We start from the raw sequence: 14215 nt of genomic DNA, 5'->3' as shown, positions 1-14215 counted from the left end.
TATGAAGCATGCTCTTGAAACTTTATATTGATCTGCTCTTAATAACAGCTGTCATGCTATACTGATGCAGTGTTTAAGTACTGGATGTGTATGAAGACTGTTTGTTTTGCTTTACAGACCTCTATATGATGACCTGGCTTGGAGTGGAGGAACTAGATGTGGACTTTCATTACCCCTTTCTGCGCTGATCAGCTTTACTTGCAATAGGGAATGGTTAACTTGGGCCCTAGTATGCTGCAGTCTGCTTGTGTCAACTGTTTATATATTTTTACATTTAGGGAATACTCAATATATTTTATTTTGTTGGGGTAAACACTGGCACTGGTACAGAACATTTGGATTACTTTGTCAAAGGACTAGCTTAAATTGATTTTTGATGGCCTCTGCAATGGCTTTGTGCAGTATGCAGGACCTAGATTTGATTTGACCGTTTTTCCTACTGCAAGTAAAGCGGGTCTAGCCATGACCATCAACGGCTTTATCGGGTATGTATGGTCTAGCGGCTCGCTATGTTATATATTTTGGTTGCATTATAAATGTAGTGTAACTTTACTACCACTTGGTGTAATACGTTGCTGAAACCCAAACCTATACTGCCATGGTAGAGGCCTCCTCTCTACTGTGGAATCTTGGTGTTGGAAAAGCAAACTCAGGACTTTGGCACAGATTCAGTAGTACTTATCTACCAGGACCTGACTTAAGTCTTGAGACAGTGGTCCTGATTCACTAATCTATGCATAGAAATGTTCTGCACACAATAAGTGAGCATGATCCTATCGTGCGTGAGGATGTGATTTGACTAGAGCCATTGAGGGCATGCGTTCCTACTGTTTAGAAAAGATGCAGTGTTTTACTACTGTATGTGACGACTCTTTTTGCTTTACAGGTAACGATGACTTGCTGCCCTGGAGTGGAGGAACTAGATGTGGACTCCTTACTAGCTTTACTTGCAATAGGAAGTGTTTAGCCGTTAATACTTGTTTAAAAACGAGGCTTAAAGCATTGTGCTTTAAATTTACTTGACTTTCTGCAAGTAAAGCAGGTCTGGGCATGACTGACCATCAACAAGCTGTTTGATTTCGGGTATGTATGGTTTTAGCCTCAGAATTATATTTAATTGGCTGCATTTATAAATGTAGTGTAAGCACTTGGTGGCATAAGTTAATTGAACCCAAACCCATTCCGCCATGGTAGAGGCCTCACCTCTGCTGTGGTTCTATTGTGGTATTGGAAGAGCAATCTCAGGACTTTGGCACAGATTCAGTAGTACTCATCTACCAGGACCTGACTTAAGTCTGGAGACAACGGACCTCACTCACTAATCTATGCATAGAAATGTTCTGCACAAGTGAGCATGCTGTCCTACTGTTTGAATAGATGCAGTGTTTTACCACTGTATGTGACGTCGACTATTTTTGCTTTACAGGTAACTATGACTTGCTGCCCTGGAGTGGAGGAACTAGATATGGACTCCTTACCCCTTTCTGTGCTGATCTGCTTTACTTGCAATAGGAGGTGGTTTTAAAAACGGGGCTTAAAGCGTTGGGCTTTACATGCTGTGTGGATGCTGCAGCCTGCTTGTGTAAAGTGTCAAAAGATGCATATTGTATCACTGGGACAAAAACTGAAGAGCCGACCTACAAGCTAGCGTAGCAGTGTGTCGGCTTGTAGATCGGCTATTTTCACTTTTAGTCCTGTCTGACTAGGTTTAACCTGTTTTGCTGGTCTCTACAATGGAATTATTATAGACTGTGTTTCCTACTGCAATTAAAGCAGGTCTGGCCATGACTGACCATCAACAAGCTGTTTGATTTCGGGTATGTATGGTTTTAGCCTCAGAATTATATTTAATTGGCTGCATTTATAAATGTAGTGTAAGCACTTGGTGGCAAGTTGATTGAACCCAAACCCATTCCGCCATGGTAGAGGCCTCACCTCTGCTGTGGTTCTATTGTGGTATTGGAAGAGCAAACTCAGGACTTTGGCACAGATTCAGTAGTACTCATCTACCAGGACCTGACTTAAGTCTGGAGACAACGGACCTCACTCACTAATCTATGCATAGAAATGTTCTGCACAAGTGAGCATGTATATGATACTATCGTGCGTGAGGATGTGATTTTTGATTTGACCAAACTGAGGGCAGTCTTTATTGTAGGCTACACAAGTCTGACTAGAAGTAGAGCCTTTGCGGGCATGCTGTCCTACTGTTTGAATAGATGCAGTGTTTTACTACAGTGTATGTGACGTCGCCTATTTTTGCTTTACAGGTAACTATGACTTGCTGCCCTGGAGTGGAGGAACTAGATGTGGACTCCTTACCCCTTTCTGTGCTGATCTGCTTTACTTGCAATAGGAAGTAGTTTAAAAACGGGGCTTAAAGCGTTGGGCTTTACATACTGTGTGAATGCTGCAGCCTGCTTTTGTAAAGTGTCAAAAGATGCATATTGTATCACTGGGACAAAAACTGAAGAGCCGACCTACAAGCTAGCGTTGCAATGTGACGTGTCAGCTTGTAGATCGGCTATTATCTTTTTAGATGGATATTTATGGAATACAAAAATCTCCTGTCTAGGGCTGGGTTTAACCTGTTTTGCTGGTCTTCACAATGGAATTATTATAGACAGTGTTTCCTACTGCAAGTAAAGCAGGTCTGGCCATGACTGACCATCAACAAGCTGTTTGATTTCGGGTATGTATGGTTTTAGCCTCAGAATTATATTGAATTGGCTGCATTTATAAATGTAGTGTAAGCACTTGGTATAATAAAACCCAAACCCATTCCGCCATGGTAGAGGCCTCACCCCCTACTGTGGTTCTATTGTGGTATTGGAAGAGCAAACTCAGGACTTTGGCACAGATTCAGTAGTACTCATCTACCAGGACCTGACTTAAGTCTGGAGACAACAGACTTCACTCACTAATCTATGCATAGAAATGTTCTGCAATAAGTAAGCATGTATTATTGGCATCTGATTGATGACATACTGGATTTGCACAAACTGATTCTTGTCGGGGTTTAAATACATGAACCCTAGTGGCACAGATGGGTAAAACTAGCATAAGATCAATGCTTCGCATTTAGTTGTGAGCTTGTAGATCAGCTATTTCTGCTCTTTGAGGCCCATAAGTAGTGAGGTCATTTGGTGTTTGTGTAGTGGCAGATGAGGTGAGTACACTGACTGATTGTGATACTGCTTTCTCTTGTAGGTTAAGATGCTGAATGTGGATGATTCCAGACCCCCTTCAGGTTTGTTTACTGCAAGTTGGACACTTGAGAACCTCAACTTAATTCTATGACAAATTGCGGCTCTAAAAGCTTGTAGGTTATATATTGTGAGCTTTTATGTCTGCTATTTTGAAACAAAAGCTAAACTCGCCCACAATATGATGCCTGATTAAGAACATAAACTACATAATATGGCTGCTTTTGATAGGACTTGAAAATAAAATTAGTCTAAATTAATGACTTATCAAATGTGTAATGTTTGAAAATTAAATGTAAAGTGACTTGTGTAGTGTAAATCCATTTCAGTTGCATTTATAGTCAATAAATCTGTGTCTATTTACACCGTGCTTGTTTGTTTCCATTTAATGAAGTGCACTAAATCCCACTGATGCCATCTTGTGGTTGGTAACACGCTTAGTTCTAGTAAAAATGGTGGGATGATAAATTACACTGAAATATGGACTTTAATCACTTTGATGCCATCTTGTGAGTCAACTGGGTATGTGGGTGTCCTGTCTCAATTTTTATAAACTAAGCCACATGGGTTTGCAGTTTTTCTACAATATTTAGGTTTTAGTGGCCCATAGCTGTTGGCCCTTGAAATACTATGAAATGTAGAGGGAGTCATTTTAGATTCCTTTTTATTGTAAAGTGCTTGAGTTTTGACTTGACATTGTAGCAGAAATGAGATCTAATTGATAGGTGAGCAGGGGTGTCATGCAAGCAGCAGAAATAAGGGGTATAATTGATAGGGGACCAGTTGTGTCATGCAAGTAAATTAACTGAAGTCATCAGATTGTATGCCTGTTTGTGTATGGCCACTTAGTGTTGCAACTTGGTGATTTCATTATACAGATACCGGTATATATTTTTCTACTACTATATCCAGTAGTCTAATATATGGAGGTAATTATACTAGGGATGTCCCAATCATGTATTTTTTGGGTCCCGCTCATTTGAAAATGATTGTTGGTACCATAGGTGGTACCTTTTCTTTGAAGAACATAAAATGGACAATTTGCGGTCCATTTGGTTTCTTACAATCAAGATCTAATAAGGGTCCATTTGGTAGCCAACTCCGTTATTTAGCTGGGGACCACCTGGAACCTCAATGACCACTTGTTGTAAAGTGAAAACCACTGATTTAGCGACTTGCCCATATCCAAGGAGGTAAGCCTTAAGCGGGTGTAAAAATTTCGCACACATGCCTCTGCTCAAAAACATTTTGGGTACCCAGTACACACGCATAACATCCCCTGGAAATAATGGCCAACTCACAGATTCGCTTTGATGGGTCCTGATTGCCTGACTTTGCAGCACTTAACATTTGACCTTACAATTCAGGACCAGTAAACGCACCATCCATCCAGTCTCCTGTGGGGTAACTCGGCTCTGCCTCTAATTGTACAACAAACAACAGGCGGATTGCGGAAAGCAATAGAAACCATTAAAAATGTGTAGGCTAGAGTTACTGTTTAACAAGAACAAACATGGCTATTTACCAACCAATGTTTGCTCAAACTTTTGCCATGGAAATGATGGCCATTGATTATTTTTGTGTCCTGCACCCATATTTAGGGCAATAAGACAAAGTTAACCTCTTTTAATTTCATGAAGTTCACAGAACACAGTATCTCTTTTCCTCTATATACCATCACCTCCAGTGATGGTATCGTGACTATTTGTGCACGGAGAGATCGTCTTAAATTATACTTCACATAAGGTTCTACAGTGTAGCCTGTCTGTCCTTTATGAGACAGGTTTGCAACAGATTTATTTTTCTTTATACATGGAAAACATTGTACTTCTGATTTCATGAACATCACATTTTTGGGAGAAAAAATACAAACATTAGGATAAAATAAAGTTCTCAACTCATTTGCCCCTGCGTGACCAAATCTAATGTCCCAGTTAAAACTCTTTTTGTGATTCTCAGTTTCGTAATGCTGCACTGTGCACTCACTGACTGCATGTTACTTTTGGACCTCTTATACATTAGCTCCAGTGGACCGGGTCTGTCGTGGAGGAGGCGAGGCGGGCTTGTCGCTTGCAGTCCATCAGCGGGTTGAAGCGCGCTGTGCCGAGTCCTGTTCTCTCTCGGTCGGGGGCTGCGCTAACGAGCTCCTCCTCCTCGTTTGGGGGATTTACCCCGGGGCGCTCCTCTGACCACTGAACGCACCGGTGAAGCTTCAGTTATTATTACTGCTATGTAGCCGACCTACTGAGTCACATTTTACAGTACTGTCTGTGACGACAACAGTATCCAGACCAGTTACCGGTATTTAAAACACTGCCAAACAAACACTGCGGCATAATGAATTAAATTCACATAGCCAGTGGTGGCTCCCAATGAGGCGATGAGACTTTCTAACTTTCACTACTGCTAGTATCATCAAATCACTCAAAAGGATCCAGGCTATACCAAGAGAAGAAGAAGAAACCAATTAGGTAAGTATGTCTTTTCAATACAAATTGATTTAATTTCTAGTGTCACGTGTGAGAGGCTGAGGGCTATACTGACACTGGATCTCTAAATCTCATCATCAGTGACATGAATGAATATATGCTACATCCATCACTAATGAATAGTGAGTATATGGGTGGATATATTTATTACTATGGATTTATCCACTGTATATCAATAATGTATAGGGATAAATATAGCCTATAGTATATCAACAATGAATTGAATATATATAACTTAATGTAAGTATAGATTATCAGCAATGACAATATAAGAATGCATCTGTCAAAGTTCTGATGTACATCCGATTCCTAGTGCAAGTGTGGCAGAATCAGCTTTATTGTCACATCACAGATTTACAAAGTAAGAATGTGGTTGACATTAGTTTTTGTGCGTCATTCCATCGTAACGTTTTTTTATCATAGAAAAAAGAAAGGGAAGAAGAAGTAAGAAGAAAGGAGATCAAGAAGACAAGAAAAAAAGTCAAAATCTACATACATATTTAACACATAAACCTGAGATAAGATATAGAGATGCGTGAGCAAAGGAGCAGATTCTGCGCATTATGTATACTTATGTTAGTTAGACGTTAGTTAAGGTGCTAGACAAAAAAATACAAAGGTCAATGCGTTGTACATAGGATTAAGGTGCAAAATGTCAGTGCAATATTAGTCAACCGCATAATCCACATGATCAACCACATTATCCACATGGAAGAGTTCATGCAGGTGTCAAAAGTCAGTACCAGACCGTGCAGGTCGTACATATTTCATATTAGGACTCAAGCATGGTTGCGGAGCCTGATGGCTGATGCCTACTGACATAAAGATGAATGGCTGCACTGAGGAGGAATCAAATCCCAGTCTTCAAGTGGATGCGAATCCCACTTTGGATATATTTTACTCAGACGTCTTGTGTAATTCACAAATCCATTCTTCCTTTTACATAGCATTACTTGAGAAGACGTAACCTCTATGTCACCAAATGACTGTCACCTACACGGCCAGAGTTGCGAATGCCCGCTTCTGTGGATTCTCCAAGCTGCTTCTGGCCTGGAAGGGGAGCATCTACAAGGTCCTGTACAAGGAGGTCCTGGCTTTCTTTGCTATGTATACCGCAATCAGTGTTACTTACAGGTAAGTCTGTATTAGTCTGCATCATTTTTAGATTGATGTTAAAAAAAAAGAAATAACGTCACTTAATTAGTCGTTTGTTTTGTTACTTTTAGATTTCTGCTCTATGATGACCAGAAGAGGTATTTTGAAAAACTGGCGATCTATTGCAACAACTACGCCAGTCTCATCCCCATGTCATTTGTACTCGGTAAATTGAATGCTTTCACTGTGAAGCTTGGAATCAGTGGTGGAAAAAGTAGGACTACTCAAATGTTTTACTTAAGTGAAACAGTAAAAGTATCAATACTGCATTTTAGAAATACCCAAAATTTACTCATTATACAGAATGTTCCATTTTCAAGTTAAAAATCTTTTGAAAATAGCAGATCTACAAGCTCACAATGTGTCGCATTGCGGCGAACTATGAGCTTATAGATTAGCTATTTTAGATCAGAGCTATTTTCAAATGGCCGAAATGTATATAGGGCTGAAGTGGTTAATGTATGTTTTGTAATAACAATCAAAATCTACAACGTAACTAGTAACTAAACTGTGTATAGTAATTAAGTAAAAGCATTGGAAATTTGAAATACCCGAGTAAAGTACAAATACCTCAAAATTGTACTTATGTACAGTACTTAGTTTAGTTAGTTACTTTCCACCACTCCATTGGGGACATAATAGCATGGTTGTTCAGTGGATCTAACCATTTTCCGGTGTTTGTTGCTCCGCAGGTTTCTACGTGACCCTGGTGGTGAACCGCTGGTGGAGTCAGTACACCTGCATCCCTCTGCCCGACAGGCTGATGTGTGCCCTGTCGGGCGGTCTGCAGGGGGCGGACGAGCGAGGGCGTCTGCTGCGACGCACCCTGATGCGCTACGCCAGCCTGTCGGCCCTGCTCATCCTGCGCTCCGTGAGCACCGCCGTCTTCAAGCGTTTCCCCACCGTGGACCACGTGGTGGAAGCTGGTGAGTTGGTGGCCTAGAAACAAGCAGTGGTTTTCAATTTACCAGTGGCCCGGGTACCACCATGCAGTGATCCTTGAGGTGATTCCAGGTGGTCCCCGGCTAAATGATGGAAAGTTGGTAACCAAATGGACCCTTTTAGATCTTTAACTCTTGAGTTGAAGATGGACCCCTTCCGGGTCCATTTTACGCTCTCAAGAGTTACATTATTGTTAAACATCTACATTACTTACATGTACATTACTTGCTTCAGCTAGGTTCTGTGCTGTAAACTGTGTGGTAGGGACATGAACTAGGCTTCAGCAAGGTTTTGTATTGTAAACTGCTTGTAATGGAGCTGCAACTATCAACAATTAAACTGCATTATGTGGACTGAGTAAGAGGGCAGATTAAATCATGTGTGAGGGTTTATGTTATGTACTGTGTGCGTGCGTGCGTGTGCAGATCAGAATATGTGAGTATGTGAATCGTAGATGTCACTCAGAGAAATCGATGCCTTTTGTTTTGCTTTGAGTAATATAACATCATTCAAATCATGCCCTCGATGGACACCTGTTACAGAAACAAATCTAAGACCCATTAAATCTACTACGATACAATAAAGGAGCAAAGTAAATCACAAGTTGGCTGGAGCAGAGAAGAGAGAATGGGAAGTTATATGACAGATACTGTAAGCTTCAGCATGGCTGGTTTGGCGTGTGAATACCTAAAGTTTACATGAATGGATGATAGGGCATTCTGATGGTCTGGCTGCTTATGTGTAATGTTAGTATTAATTTAGAATTATCCACCAATTCAACAAATGTATTAATCATTTTATTATATTTGGATTTCTTAGTAAAATCAAGTGCATCGTTCATTACAAAATTATTACTCAATCACAGGCCTATGGTTAATGGCATAATCTAGCATCAAGTTTATATAGAATCACAGCATATATTACGTTAGAAGAGAATGTGTGTAGATTTAGAACAATGATTTTGACTGATAATAGTTTAATATGTCTTTGAAATGCATCTGACATCATATATTCATGATTCATTAGTCATTACACTAATCATGCCTGTTAGCAGCAACCCCTTTTTAACCATTTTACTGTTAATAAGGGGTTAGTTGAGAAAGATATTCAGCATTCTATCTACACAATGGCATTGATTGGTTTCCACTGTGAAAAAAAAGGGTTCATGACGAGAGAGGAGCGCAAGAAGTTTGAAGGTCTGCAGTGTCCCTACAACAAGTACTGGATCCCCTGTGTGTGGTTCACCAACCTGGCGGCTGCAGCCCGCTGTGAGGGCAGGATCAAAGACGACAGCACACTCAAACTACTGCTGGAGGTCCTGCACTACACACACACTCACTCACACACACACACACACACACACACACACACACACACACGCATGCACGGACACACACGCCAACGCATACACCCACCACGCACAGCTGATTGAGTAGAGGCTAGAGGTCATCTGCTAATTAGAAGGTTATACTGCATTTGACCCCCCCCCCCCCCGGCTCGCCCAGTCAAAGTTTTTAATTAAACTATACCTGAGCAACACACTTACCCCTAAACGGAGATCAAGTCTCTTTCACTTTTGACCGGGGCCAGTTCTGAATTGCAGCCACCCGTAAGTGCTCTTTTAGAGCGGTTTTGAAAGAGATTCACACTTCTTTATGACTGTTGGTAGGACATTCCACATTTCGGTGGCAAAGCAGGAGAACAAATTTAAACAAGTTGCAAGTTGCTGTACTCTGTCTTCTACCCTGAGCCTAATCGTACCCTAACAAAATGAGCATCGGTTAAATCTGTCTGTCAACAGGAGCTGAATGCCTTCAGGGGGAACTGCAGCATGTTGTTCCATTATGACATGATCAGCGTGCCCCTGGTCTACACACAGGTAAACCTACCTGTCTTCTGCTATTCACCTCTAATCCATCACTGGAATCTTATAATTGGACATATTATCTATTCTGAAGGACTTTACTGAAGTCTCTTTGCATGTTTCCTTACATTTTTATATTCAATTCCCAATTCGTTTGCATGTGTTTGGTCTGAGGTACTAAACAGTCCGACAAGCATTAGCCTGACACCCTACCCAAAACCCAACCCTAAACATAACCTCACAGGAAGCCACGGGATCGTTTTACCTGCCACGGGTTAGTTTTAACCTGCCACGCATGTCGGGAGCCACGGGTAAGTTTTAACCCGCCACATATTAGTTGTAACCGGCCACACATGTCAGGAGCGACGGTGTTGTCAGACTAATGCCTGTCGGACTGTTAGTATGTTTAACCAACGTATGCTCCACTCCCAATTCATTCCTCGTTCTCTCCGCCCGCCCCCCTCCCCCAGGTGGTGTCATTGGCAGTGTACAGTTTCTTCCTGGTGTGTCTGATTGGTCGCCAGTTCCTGGACCCAAGCCAAGGCTATCCGGGTCATGACCTCGACCTCTATGTGCCCATCTTCACCCTGCTGCAGTTCTTCTTCTATGCTGGGTGGCTCAAGGTCAGACAGATTACATTTCGTATTGTTTGTATTTTCTTTGAGGCACTATGCGAAGGGAGACATTCTAATTGGTTCTTGTTATTGTGTCCCGAAGGTTGCAGAGCAGTTGATCAACCCTTTCGGAGAAGATGACGATGACTTTGAGACAAATTGGCTGATAGACAGGAACTTCCAGGTTCCTCCACTGTTCATGCCAAAACCTTTGCCACTGGCATTTCAATCAATCATTTTAGTCACCAATTCTTCAAATCTGTCACTGAATTAATTTGAAAATTTGGAAATTCCTACTTTTTAAATATATTTGAATGGGTCGCCTGAACCCAAAACCATCTTTTCCATACATTTGAGTGTTTTGTACATGAATGTAAAATGATGTGTTTCTGTGTTTCATTCCTCAGGTGTCCATGATGGCAGTGGATGAGATGTATGGGGATCTGCCTATTATAGAGAGAGATCGTTACTGGAACGACTCCAACCCCAGACCGCCGTACACTGCCGCTACTTTGTTTGTCCTCCGCAAACCGTCCTTCCAGGGATCCACCTTTGACATGGCGTAAGTCTGGACTTTTCCTCCATAAACTACTGTAGCAAAAAAGATGGTAAATTATTTGCTGCTGCTTGCCAATTGTAAATAAAACAAAAACTTGTAAACCTGTATCGAGCCTTTAAATGTTACAGTGGTCTGTTTATCATCCACGTTTTCTTTCTTGAAACAGATAGAAGCTTGTGCACCTTTTTAAGTTAATATAATGTTCCCTGTTCATTTTGAAGTGGTTTTAACTTTTGGGTACTAATTGTATTATCAATAAAACAAACTACATCTAATAGTATTTTTGTTACACTTGACTTTAGTCACCTTAGGCTACCTACTCACCCCGTAATGAGTTAATCATTTCCCCACTTACTAATTTATCACTGCACCTGGTGTAAACCATTTTGTACCAGGATTCCCAAAGAAGAGATGCAGTTCCAGCCTCTGGCAGACATTGACGAGAACCAGGAAGAGTCGGCCAGCCGTCACCCCAACATGGCTCTCTTCAACCGCCTTCTCAACGCGGCCCCCTCCCCCACTGGCCTCATGGGAGGGGCTCTCCGACGCACGTCCGCCCAGCTCCAGAGGCTACGCCACTCTCCCAGCATTGACCCGCCCAGCAGTGACGACGACGACGATGAAGAAGGTGGAAAGATAGGTAAAGGGGGGTCCCTGCCCTCAGGTCTGGGCCAGGACACTGATAGCACTGTGTGCAGCTTCAGCACCAGAACGCCTCTCCTGGAGATTCAGTTTGTTGCCCCGCAGGAGAGGAATGCTGGCGAACCGGACTCGAACCATGGGAAGCAAACGCAAGGAGACGGGGAAGTGGAAGTGGAGGAGAGGGTTTTTATAGAAGGAGAAACAAGGGAGGAAGTGTGGAAGGCAGAGCGGAGAGGTGGAGACATCCAAACATCGGTGTCACTGCTTCCTCCACCCCTTCAGCCCTCCAGGAACCACTCCACTCCCTTCACTACCCTTAACCCCTCCGCCCTTCTGCTGCGTCCCACCGCCTGCTCCGCTCAAGAGCTCTTCAGCTCCCAGCCAAGTATCAACAACGGTAGAGTGGCGCCGTCCCTAGTCAACCCCCCCATCGATGGAGTGATGTCGTTCCTCACCGTGCCGTCCTATGATGTCCCTCAGCGTTTACGCAGCATTAGCATAGGCTCGGAGTTAACTTAACATGTTAAATAACATGAACTTTGACAACTTTTAACCGTTTGAAATATTTTATATTGCTTGAATCAATGCACACAGGAGTGAGAACACTCCGTGGTGAAATTAGCAAACAATGTACAGGCTTCTATAAAACCTTTGCTATACAGTACACTGTATCTTTGTGCTATTACTGTATGTAAAGAAGGAAGCGCCAGCACACAATACTATGGCTGTCCTTTTCACATGGTTTATTTACCTCTGACGAACAGACAACGGACGTGTTTCGGCAAGATGGGCCTTACTCAGCGTTGTGTATTACTGTAATTAGTAATATCGTGAAGTTTACTATTATCCAACGAAGAACGTCTGTCATCCAAACAACGTTGACTTTTGACTTCTAAGTCTGTGAAATGAGTTGATAATAGCCATAGTATCAGATAGTTATAGAGATTTGTGTTTTGTCCACGCCTTGATGGGCTGATCTAAAACCTGCTTTATTTTCAGAACCTATAATAAAAAATAAAACGTATTAAAGTGGCATTGATCTTAATTTTCTTTGATCTACATTGCTACACATTATCTTAAATTAACCTTTATAAGAATATGAAATATTTCAATGGGGAAAATATATTTAAACAGAGTAAAAAAATATACGCAGGATATGAGGAGGATATATCCTGCATTATGCATAATAATGGTAAACCAACCATACATGTGTCCAGACAAGCACTTGAGAGATTAAATCAAGCTACACTAGTAACACCACGATTAAAATCATTAATCAAGACAGTCAGATCACATCACAGAACATCCAAATGAAATCACGCCAAGTTGAAGAGTTACAAGGGTGAATATTATGAATTGAATTATTTGAATATGATGACGACAGAGACGACCCCAATGGATACAAGCCGAGTAGGCTTTATTGGTTGTTTTAGTAGAGGAGCCAGCCATGTCCTTTTGCTTTTCCCATAGCCTTTTCCCCCGCTAGATGGCACCAATTAGCTTCATGGGGACGAGTAGGGCACGTTATTGTATAATTGCATCTTTCGTTCCCCACCAAGGCATTTTAATAGGTAATATATATAGTGCGACAAAATTTCATTAAGGCATCATCCCACAAAAAATACTAAAAAGTAATTTTCATAAAACGCAATGCTGACAGTAGGCTACTAGTGTTGCCTTGTCCACTCGGCTTAATTTATAACCTACTTTGGGCTTATTTTTCTGCAATGTAGCTTGTATGTATTGGTAATATTGGTATTTTGTGGTGTTTGTTTAAGTGTAGTTGCTAATGCTAACCCTAGGCTTGCTTCCATTTTTTTACATTGTTATTTAAACCAGTGGTTCTCAAAATTTCATTCAAATATGGTGTACTGTACACAGTGATCCCCTCCCTATGTGTTATTGGAATATTCCAAATATTACATTTTTGATGAAAATAGCAGATGTGCTATCAAATTGCCAATAGTGCTCATGACTCATGTGGCGTAGTCGCTTCTTTTCCTATAGGCCTACCAGTGGTTCCCAAACGTTTTCATAAGGACCCCCAAAATGCCCAAATTGACACGAATTACCCTGCGGACCCCCATTTGAGAAGATATGCCAGGGACCCCCATAAGAGAAGATTTTTACGGCTCTAGCAGTGATTTTCAGCCCGTTTAATTCCAAGGACCGCCAGTTTGACATGCAATTAGTCTACGGACCCCCCCATGATTTAACGGCATTCCTATGTCTGGGACACCCAATTTATATTGTAAAATCAATGTTGAGTTACAGACCCATAAAGGTCCATTTGGTTCCAAACTATAATTTAGCTGTGGGGACCCCCTGGAACTCCCTCAAGGACCCCTGGGGGTCCCCGGACCCCACTTTGGGAACCACTGTCCTAGACCCGCGCATGTCTCTCACTTAGCCCTGGAACATGACTGCCATGATGATTATCATGACAGTCATGCAGAAACTTTGCCCTGTTTTTTGCGCTCGCTGCATTTACAAGATTTCCGTATATATAAACATTCAGATTTCAAATATAAAGTACTCACAAAGTGTCCCACGGGTGTTAGTTAGTAGCAGCGCCAGCGATTAGAATTGCTGCATCCCGCGTTGTTTAATAAAAAGCATTTTTGTCCGAGCTCCCCGGCTACTTTTTTCAAACGGGGTTCGTTTGGGAAATCCACAGTTGCACACCGGGAGCGCAGTCGCCTATTAGTCTGTATTAGCAGGGCGGTCAGCGTACCTATATCGAA

The 14215-nt window shown here is 41.8% G+C and overlaps 1 protein-coding gene and 1 long non-coding RNA gene across 2 annotated transcripts; both read left to right on the top strand.

Moving 5' to 3' along the window:
* The first annotated feature begins 134 nt into the window (after window positions 1–134).
* On the top strand, window positions 135–3562 carry LOC310859096. The gene is made up of 5 exons (XR_014569272.1): window positions 135–485; window positions 887–1083; window positions 1427–1817; window positions 2271–2692; window positions 3211–3562. It is a non-coding gene; the product is annotated as an uncharacterized lncRNA (long non-coding RNA).
* Window positions 3563–6677: 3115 nt separating this feature from the next.
* best2 (bestrophin 2) lies at window positions 6678–12314 on the top strand (the record flags this gene model as incomplete). The annotated part of the gene is made up of 9 exons (XM_083764472.1): window positions 6678–6829; window positions 6922–7016; window positions 7543–7776; window positions 8953–9107; window positions 9594–9671; window positions 10127–10279; window positions 10374–10454; window positions 10678–10832; window positions 11225–12314. The coding sequence occupies 9 exons, from the start codon at window positions 6678–6680 to the stop codon at window positions 11988–11990; spliced, it is 1869 nt and encodes a 622-aa protein (XP_083620598.1). The 3' UTR covers window positions 11991–12314.
* Window positions 12315–14215: the final 1901 nt, after the last annotated feature.

Source organism: Protomyctophum parallelum, assembly GCF_964188405.1.
Source record: "Protomyctophum parallelum genome assembly, chromosome: 5".
Taxonomy (NCBI): domain Eukaryota; kingdom Metazoa; phylum Chordata; class Actinopteri; order Myctophiformes; family Myctophidae; genus Protomyctophum; species Protomyctophum parallelum.
This window is presented reverse-complemented; position numbering and strand designations above follow the sequence as displayed.